This window comes from Lepidothrix coronata, unplaced genomic scaffold (genome assembly GCF_001604755.1).
Source record: "Lepidothrix coronata isolate B3197 unplaced genomic scaffold, Lepidothrix_coronata-1.0 Scaffold211, whole genome shotgun sequence".
NCBI lineage: Eukaryota > Metazoa > Chordata > Aves > Passeriformes > Pipridae > Lepidothrix > Lepidothrix coronata.
In genome coordinates this window covers 73,708-83,442 of record NW_016690391.1, presented here as the reverse complement: position 1 = coordinate 83,442, position 9,735 = coordinate 73,708, and the positions used below count along the sequence as shown (strand labels likewise).

At 41.0% G+C, this 9,735-nt stretch overlaps 2 protein-coding genes across 3 annotated transcripts in view; both read right to left on the bottom strand.

Annotated features, from left to right (window-relative positions):
* Nucleotides 1-838, bottom strand: part of HLCS (holocarboxylase synthetase) — a 111,833-nt gene extending 110,995 nt beyond the window's left edge. The window contains exon 1 of one of the 2 annotated variants that reach the window (XM_017833099.1): nucleotides 647-838. In XM_017833099.1, coding sequence (XP_017688588.1) covers nucleotides 647-838 — 192 coding nt within the window. Of the gene's footprint in view, nucleotides 1-364; nucleotides 496-646 lie in introns of those variants that run through there. The other variant, XM_017833101.1, reaches the window with a different exon arrangement.
* Nucleotides 839-6,588: 5,750 nt separating this feature from the next.
* Nucleotides 6,589-9,735, bottom strand: part of PIGP (phosphatidylinositol glycan anchor biosynthesis class P) — an 11,782-nt gene continuing 8,635 nt past the window's right edge. The window contains exons 6-8 of the mRNA XM_017833143.1: nucleotides 9,042-9,122; nucleotides 8,776-8,851; nucleotides 6,589-6,708 (exon numbers count right to left, since the gene is read on the bottom strand). Coding sequence (XP_017688632.1) covers nucleotides 6,608-6,708; nucleotides 8,776-8,851; nucleotides 9,042-9,122 — 258 coding nt within the window. The 3' untranslated portion in view covers nucleotides 6,589-6,607. The remainder of the gene's footprint in view (nucleotides 6,709-8,775; nucleotides 8,852-9,041; nucleotides 9,123-9,735) is intronic.

Genomic DNA, 9,735 nt, shown 5'->3' with positions numbered 1-9,735 from the left:
ACATATTTATATATATAGACACACATTTTTAAATATGTTATATACTTTATATGTATATACACACATATATATACGTATATACATATATACGTACACACACATATTTATATATATAGACACACATTTTTAAATATGTTATATACTTTATATGTATATACACACATATATATACGTATATACATATATACGTACACACACATATTTATATATATAGACACACATTTTTAAATATGTTATATACTTTATATGTATATACACACGTATATATACATTTACACATATACACGCACAGCACATACAGCACCCCTCAGCCCACACCCCAGCTCAACAACCTCTAGCAAGCAGTGAGCAGAGGTAACTACACCTGCACTAACATCCCCCGCCGCGGCACCGCCTGGCTCTCCCTTCATCCCTCCCTTGGCTGCGACAGCACGGGAGGCGCTCCAGGCGTTGTTCCCTCCAACCTTAAACCCCTAAAGATAAAACCACGGCACCACTGTCGCACCCGCAGCTCCCCGGGGGGCGCGGATGCGCATCCCCGTTGCCGTGGCGACGCGGGGCCGCGCCGCATCCCCGTCACCGCGGTAACGGCGGACACACACCCCCAGCCCCCCGCCCGCCTCGGCGCGCCTCCCCGCGGCTCTACCTGCGCCTCGCCGGTGAAGAACACCTTGCCGCCGACCCTGAGGCAGACGCGCTCCTCGGGGTGCGGCTGCCGGGCGCAGAAGGTGAAGGAGCAGCGGGAGCGGTGCAGGCTCCGCACGGTGCCGCGGACGAGCGCGGCCGCGCGCGGCCCCCGGCGCGCCCACAGGTACAGGTAGCACAGCGTGATCAGCATGGCGGGCGCGCGCCCCCCGCCCCGCCCCCGCGCCGCGGCCAATCGCAGAGCGGGGCGTCACCCGGGCGGGCGCGACCCGGAGCTCTGATTGGCTGCCGGCGCCTGGCGCGCGGGGCGCCCCGCCCCTTTCGTGCCGTCGCCCCGCCCCCTCCTCGGCGCTCAGTCGTGAGGCGGCGGTGCCGCGGTTCGCCTCGGAGCCTTTCCTGTCGGTGCGCACTTGTGTGGTGAAAGGACGTGTAAAATTAATAAAAGCCGTCAAAAATCATTAAACGTGGCTTGGGGCTTTGTGTTTGCACCGGGATAGTTGTCCCTGTGCTCTGGAGGAGGAAGAGGAGGGAAGAGCAAGTGGTGAACTCTCGCCCCGAGCGCCGCGATCCGGCGCCTCAGGGAATGGCGGAAAGGTTTGGGTTGGAAAGGACTTTAAAGATGATTTTGTTCCAGCCCCGTGCCATGGGCAGGGACACCTTCCACTAGCCCAGGTTGCTCAGAGCTCCATCCAGCCTGGCGTTGGACACTTCCAGGGATGGGACATAATGTTGATTTCCACAGTGCATGGCACAAACAGGTGACTATAATTTGGAGGGTCAAATAGTTTAAGTATTTCTTCTTCTCTACCTCAAGCTTAAGAAATTCCAGCCTAGTGCTGCTGCCACGTCCTTTACTACAGAGAGGGGAACAAGGTCTCCAGTGGTCCTAACCTGGAGCTAACATCAGACACTGCTCCTTTGTGTGACTTTATCTCATGCAGGAAGGCAAAATACTTACCTCGGGCACATCAAAGGAAAGAAAACAAACAAAGTATACAACCTGCAAAGAAAGCTCTCAGCTTTGGAATTCACTTTCTCCCTTTTAGTTCAACAGCACATGCATTGCTGACCCTCAGAGAGCACCACAAAGCACAACTGTTTGTGTAACCTTTGCACAATGAGGAACTTGCTTTGCTTTATCCTGTGCTGGGATTGAACACAGTTCACTACAGTTTTTGAGGTTCCCTTACCCTGGCAAAGTTCATGAGTAAATGAGAAAACTGAATCAAAACTTCACCTTGCAAGGGAATCTAAAGCAGAACAGAATACAGGCAAAAAACAACCCAATTTTAATACAAGTTTTGACATATGTTGGCACATAATTAATTTGGAGCCATTACCTTGCTGTAGGTTTTCTAGTTTTTATTATGGTGTAGCTCAGACTTAATCATGACAAGCTTTGATTAAAGGGTTAAGAATTTTAGATTGGGAATCAGCTGATGATGATGATGCCAAGGCCTTGTATAAAAAATAAAAAATAGGTTTTCTATAATAACTGTGTCAATCAGTTCCTCCTTACAGGAAGGTGGAAGGAAGCCTTGGAAAGAAACAGTGAGTAATATCAGCCCTCAGACATCCCATTACTCTGCCATGTAACCTCAGTGTAGATGAGCTTCTCTTTCTGACTTTAAAGGAATATTATGAGACTGACCCTGCTGTGCTTTGTGAACAGCTCCATTTCCTTCTCCCTCCGTTCCTCAAAAGCTTTTCCAAGGGTTTTTTCTATCTGAGGAGCTTTGCATGCTGTCAGTGCCCCTGTTATTTTGTTTAACACCAGAGGTTATCCAAAATGCCGCAGAGGTATCCTGTTTCCTTGAATATATTCAATTTATATAAAACACACCAATTTATACAGAATTTATTCTTGCGAATGCACAAGTGCTTTTATGAGCAAACTGAGTAAAACCCATTTCCCACAAAGATAAAAAGGCTCTTACAATGAACACAAAATGATTAGAGAATCACAGAATATGCTGGCTCATCTCTTTGTAAGAGTTGAGTCTGTCCAAGTTATTCTCAGGTGTTGTCAGAGGTCTGAAAGGTACCCCTGGCTTTTTGGGAAAATGGATGAGCAACAGAACAGAACCAGTGTCTTCTGATCCTGTGAAGTGTTCCTCACCAAATATTAAAGTTAAGCACCTTATATTAAAATTAAATGTATCAAAAAGTAATACAGTTCTTAAAATTATACAGCTGTGACTGACACAACTGCAGCATTTTTTATTCTGCTGCCACAAACCATTTTCTACAGCTCTGCAACCTTGAGCTAATGATTCCCATGAAAATGCCAATTAAAGTGGTGTGGTTTGATTAACTAGTACTACAATGTAATATTGACTCACACTTTTTCCACAGTGTTACACATCATTATATTAGATGACATTACAGCTTCATCAATGAAATTGTATTTTCAATAATTTTGTAATAAATTCAGTCTTTATCAGCAGGTTTAATTGAGAATAACTTTGCATCTTCTGGAGAGTTACAGGCAAGTAGTTCAGGCTTTAGTCCTGCACTGTTATCCATGTTGGCAGATTCCATCCAGAGGTATAAATCAATTATCCTCACATACAGATCAGGACCATAAACGTGAGTTGTGTAATGCAAACTTCCCTTTCAACTACCAGGTTAAATCAGGATTAAATAAAACTAAGCTGCTGATATTGTATATGTGTATTTAAGAGTGTAATTTAGCAAGGTATTTAATTGCAATTTAAGTTACTTAAGAAGTTTGCCAGTTTCTCCTCAGGACCTGTGCTGCTATTTAATATATATTTTGTAATTCGAACATTATTCATTTATTTTTCATTCCAATAATTGTACTGATCTTGATACATAAATATTTAAAGTGAACGAGACTGTGCACATATTTTCTTTTCTTTGAGTTATAGCACTATTTACTTATAACTTCACAGATACCACAAGGTATTTAAACCTGGTTGAGAGTAGATTTAGACAGAAGGTACCTAATTCATAATAAATAATCAACGAGCACTCCATGCTCAGTAAATGAAATTATCTTTCCCTCTCCGGAAAGTTCACGTGAGAAACCCAAGTTGATTTCTATTCAGTCTTAAAGCATATACAGGAAGAAAAAAGAATATATTAGGAAGAAATTCTTCCCTGTGAGGGTGCTGAGGGGCTGGGATAGAATTCCCAGAGAAGCTGTGGCTGCCCCTGGATCCCTGGAAGTGTCCAAGGCCAGGTTGGATAAACTTGGAGCAACCTGGGCTGGTGGAAGGTGTCCCTGCCCATGGCAGGGGGTGGCACTGGATCATCTTTAAGGTCCCTCCAAAGTCAAACCATTCTGTGATTCTCTATTTTACACTTTGAAATCAAAGATTCCTCAAAGCAGTGCCACTCATAACCCTTGCTCTTTGGTGGACAAAGCAATCCTTGGCATAATCTTCCTCCATCCCTCAAATAGGAATTTAATCAAAGGAACAACCCTGTAGTCCTGAGGGAGTCACCAGGCCTGTCTTTAAATCCTCTCACTTACACTATTTTTGGTTTTGTTTTTTTTTTTCTCTTTTAAAGCCAGGAAGTGAAAAATACTTCAGCCATTAAAAATATAACTTCACATTTAAAATTCTCTTTACGCCCCTTTTTTTTTTAGGAGAGGGTCTGGACGAGCTTTTCCAAGCTCGTGCAAAAAGTCTGTTTACGTCATATATTTCATATGGAGCAAGTACAGACTCCATAAAACAGCCACAGAAGGATAAAGGGCATTACATCCCATGGGATTTGCCAACAAAAATCTTTTGTTTCCCTGGGAGTGCCCTCCTGGGACAGCCAAGGTGGGAGCCCATCCTACCTTTGAACTCTTCAAAAAAAACCTCATTAAGGACATTTCCCTCCTTTTACCTGAGGCCGTGTTTGTTTTAGGTGAGTTTATTTGTTTTAGGTGAGTTTCTGTGGCAGTTCAGATAAAGGAGGGGCTCAAAGCCCAGCCTGGCCCAGGCTTTAGAGCATCCAAGGCCATGGAAGGTGCAGCCACGAGCCTCCCGCTCCGGGATCCGGCGGGACACGTCCATCCCCGTTCCCGGGGCTCCTGGAAGCTCCAGCAGCACCTGCCTCGGCTCAGGGAGCACCAGGAGAGGTAAGGGAGGCACAGGGAGAGGCTTTTCCAGCAGCATTCCTTGGGAAAATCCAACTGTAAGAATCATTTGAATGTCACTGTTTCCGGCAGAAAACATTTCTCAGCTTCGTGTCGGAAAAAAACCTGTCTGAAAATGTTTCTTGTTCAACGTTTGATGGGTTCATTTTGTTCAGGTTTGTTTTTTTTTTTAACTTTATCCTTGTTAGTCAGATGTTACTTATAAATGAAAATTAAGGTTGTGATCACCGATTTATTATTAATATTATTTTTACATTTATTTGCCTTTTATAGCAGAAAGCACTTTTCCATTTCCCCACCTGGATCCTGCAAGTGGGAGAGATGGAAAATACTGTGGAAAAGAGCATCCCCCCCCCAAAAAAAAAAAGGCAGATGCAGCACCCACCACTCCATGTGCTCTCTTGGGCTAATTAGATTAGATTAATTCTGGATCCTGTCTGATTAATTCTGGAATTGCTGATTCAATAAATAACCAGCCTCCCAATGCCAACATGGAATGTGTATTCAGACACCCTGGCAGAGAGGGAGGGAGGGAGGGGTGGTTTTTCTTTTGAAATAAAAAGATTTCATCATCATTTAGATCATTTTGAGTTCACTGCAGACACTTGGAGCTGGGAAATCCTGAAGGGAAAAAAAAAGATCTTCGGGGAAAACGGGCAAGAGATTGTGTGGTTTGTTTAATCACTTGGGAGGCAGAAGACAAAATATTGCCCTAGAAACCAGATTTACCAAACCAAAATTCTTTCAGGGGCGTGGTGGGATTGTTGGGGCTGTGCAGGGCCAGGAGTTGGACTGGCTGATCCCTGTGGGTCCCTTCCAGCTGGGGATATTCCATGATTATTGTATCTCACCCTTACAGCAGCCCTGCTTTGTGGAGGCCCTGGACACTCCCAGCAAGGGATGGGGAGACCACAGAGAATCAACAACTGGTGAGGCTGAATTCTGGAGAAAATATTCCCTCTGGAAAACCAGGGCAGGAATTGGACATGGGAAACGAGACTTGGTCATTCCTTCATTTGCTCTTTCAAGTATTTTTTTTTTTCAGTTTTAGAAAACACAGTTCCAACTACACTGTCCTGGACCTGGGGATGGTTAAGAGTATCTCTGATTTTGTGTCAGATATAGAATCATTATCAGCTCTTAAAGAGCTGCAGAAACAGTTGCTTACTCCACAACAACCCTTATTTTAACAGCAGTTCATATTTGCTTAATTATATATACAAAAAACTCCTCCTTTTGAAATCTCCAGGCCTAGTATGGATGTGATGCTTTGTATAGAGAGGGAGTGAAAATGACTTTAAGGTGAAAGGTAAAAAATATACTTTCAGGTGCACAGTCTTATTTGCTGGGGTTTTTTTTAGGGGGGAGGGATGTTGCTGTAGCTAAACCACCCAGGAAATGAAGAGAAAATTGAATTTCAAAGCAACTCTTACTGCCTTTGAGATGTACTGTGATTATTAGTTTTACTTCCTCAGGTGGGAAGATTTGTTGGGCTCCAAGAACAAAAATAGAGAATTAAGCACAATCAACACAGGTCCTGCTGTCTTATTCTCATGAGAATTCTCACTCTTACAGTGATGATTCCAAGAAACAATTTGTGACATCAGGAAATTGTGATTTCTTACTGACATGGTGTTTTTGCTGAAAATTTTATCCAACCAGCTCAAAAGTTTTAATTCACACCCGGGCTTCTGCCCACTTGTGTGGGGAGAACAAAGCACACGTGAAGGTATAAATTAAAGAGTTGGGTTCAATTTTTAAAATATCGAAATATTTTAAATTTTTAAATTTTTAGATAAAATTTAAAATTTAATAATATCCTTCCAGAAGCTTCTCAGATCCTTCTTAGCCAAACTTTCTGGTCCATCCACACACCTGCAGCATCTGAGATGCCTCTGTAGTGTGGGGTATAATGAGGGCTGAAGGATCAGGAGATGCTCCAAACGCTGGAGAGCAAAGCAAATTAAAGTTTTAATATCCTCTGTGTAGTTAAAAAAAAAAAAAACCTCAAACAACAATTTAGGAATTTACATGTAAGAATCCAACCTGACAAATTGAAAGATGCAGAGAAAAGCCCCCCAAAAATAAAAAGCACTGGTGAAAAATATTAAACTAATAATTTCACCTCTATTGCCAAGAACGTGTGTAACAATGCACCCTAAAGCTACCTATACAAAACATGCTTTTCCTTATGTAAAAAGTAACACTTTCCCAACTAAATATAAATATACTGTTATTTATGCCCAAAGAAAAGCCATGAGAAGTGATTTCCCTGCCCATGGAAGGGGGTTAGAACTTTATGGTCCCAAACTACTCTGTGATTCTACAGTTTGAAGTTACTATTGCCATAACTACAATAAAATATAAATTAAGAGTGAACATTTTCTGCTGTGTACAAGCTGAGGATGATTTTCCATTTAACTGGCTTTTATCAGAGCTGCTTTTCAAAAGTGTTGTCTGATAGTCTGAAAAGAAAAAGTATATAATGTGTGTTTAATCAATCCCTGCTCTTATTTATATGATTATTTCAAAATAATACTTATTCCAAAGAGAAAACAGTAGAAGCTACAGGTAAATAAAGATACAAAAGACTAATTTTAATGTAAATGTGAAAGGAGCTTTTTTAATGCTGTTTGCACTGAAATATGAGATGCCAGTTGTGTCTGGATTTTGCTGTTTGGGCCCTTAATGTGCTTTTTGTGATCTTTTATCCCAATTAAGCTTCTGATTAGTGTTGGTAAAGAGGTATTTTATAACACTCTGTTGGGGTTTAACCCCAGCTGGCAACTCAGTATTACACAGCCAGGAAAACCCAGTCCTTAAACTGATTGAAAATCCTATTTTTTTCCCAATCACTGAACTCCCATTTGGTGGTGTTATCAGCTCACTACAGATATTCCATAAGAACTAAAGTAAAATGTACAATTCTACAATTCCCTGGCTTTGTGGCTCATAAAATGGACAAACTTTGTTAAATGTGCAACTTTTGGCACACAAATTCTCCAAAGTCCAATTAGTCAGAGGAAACCAAGGTGCAGCAGAGCAGAGAAATCAACATTACTGGGGAATTTTACAGAAGAAAATAATTGAAATCTTCATTTTTAGCCTATTCTACATCATAAATATATATATAAAAATAAATAATAAATATATATATTTATAAATATATATATATATTTATATATATATATATAAAATAAATAATCTCTCTTTACAGTCAGAACTGGATGGTCAATTAATAAACTGCAGATCAAAAGGAGCCCTGGGGTTTCAACATCCAGTGAGGTGAGTTAAATCTTATCACTTGATACAGGAAAAGTGACATTTTCCAAAATGAGACATATTCCTTCTCAGGAGAAGAATCACTTTGCCTCTGGAACATCCCTTTTTAGTAAAGCAGTTTAATTACTCATTAAACTGCCCAGATTTTTATCCCTCCACGAGGAAAGATGCCCAGGCTGAACAGACCCTGAAACAACACAAAAATAAGGAAAAAGTAACCCTAAAAAACCCCAATGTTTTTCTGCCTCATCTCATTTATATTTATATTTATTAATATGATAAGGAGCTCACAAAGCCCAAATAATCAATGGGAACAGCTGCCAGTGGAATGTGTTACAGATCTGGGTCTGGAGGTTGCTTAGATTGGGTTAAAATTAATTCCAGGTAAAGCTTTTCCTGTGCTTGGGGGGACTGACAAAGGTTTTCACCAACATTTGGATTCTTTAGGGTTTAATGATGTAGAAACTCCTGACTGGGACTTTCCTTTAGAGGGGGAAAATTAATAGGATATCCCCTTTCTTTACAAGCACCCAACCCCACTCTAATCCTGGTACCCTAATCTTAACTCCAGAATTAATTATTTAATTTCCAGAAAATCAGTTTTCATCTTCCAGCCAGCTCAGATGGACAAATGTCACGTGGTTTTATTTTTTTTTTCTCTTAAAATATTTTTTTTTTTTCTTATTAGACTTTATTTGCCCAAGTCCAAATCCCAAAAGTTCCTTACTAACATGGGAGAGAAGGTTCTGGCGAGTTTTCCAGTCCAAGCCACAATTCACTTCTACAATGATGATGATGATGCCAACTCTGAGGAAGAAGAAATGAGTTCAGCCTGATAAAGAACAGTGGCCAGCCTCGAGAAACACAAAAATCAACCTTAAAAAGTCGAGAGGTGAAAAAAAAAAAAAAGAACTGTCAGAAATACGTGGACAAACATCTGAGCAAACAGAGAAACACGTCAAAGCTCAAAATGTAAAACTGTTTATAACCATCTTACCAAGGAGAATGAGTCAATGGAACGGGGAAACGAGAGGAAATCCTTTTGTGTCTGGAGAGACTTTGAAATAAAACCCTGAAGCTGAACAAAAAGATTGTGAGCTTTAAATCAAGTTGGTTTAAGTAACGCAGATAAAGGACATCAAGAGCACTGTGCTTAATTACTCTTTTTTACATTGCAGTCCTGATAAAGTGAAAGTTGCATTGATTGTGCAGGCCCAAAATAACCCCAAGGCTTTGAAACATAAGGAATTTGAGCAAGAAATTATTGAAAATGCAAAGACTGTTGCTCATTAGCTCCATGGGGCATATTTATTCTGATATAAATCCTGAATGCCCCATTGAAATAATCCATTTCCAGCACAACCCCCTGCCAGGACAAGTTCTAAACTAGAGTTGCAATATTTTCTGGGGTCCTGTCATTCTGTCATTATCAGATTTTTCCCCCCTGTAATCAGAAAAGTGTCTTTTGCCAGTCAGAAAAAAAGTCAGCCTCGATTAACAACTATGATTTCATTTAATGACACATTAAAACACACATTATGTGGTACCTTTTTTTTCCTCCACCACAGCATTGTGTGTGCTCAGAGAGTTTGTCAGTACTTGCCTTGCCACCAGCAGTTTTTAATTAGCTCAAGGATTAATTATTTGGCCTCACTGTGTTTCAAATTTATTATGCTTCATGTCTCTTATCC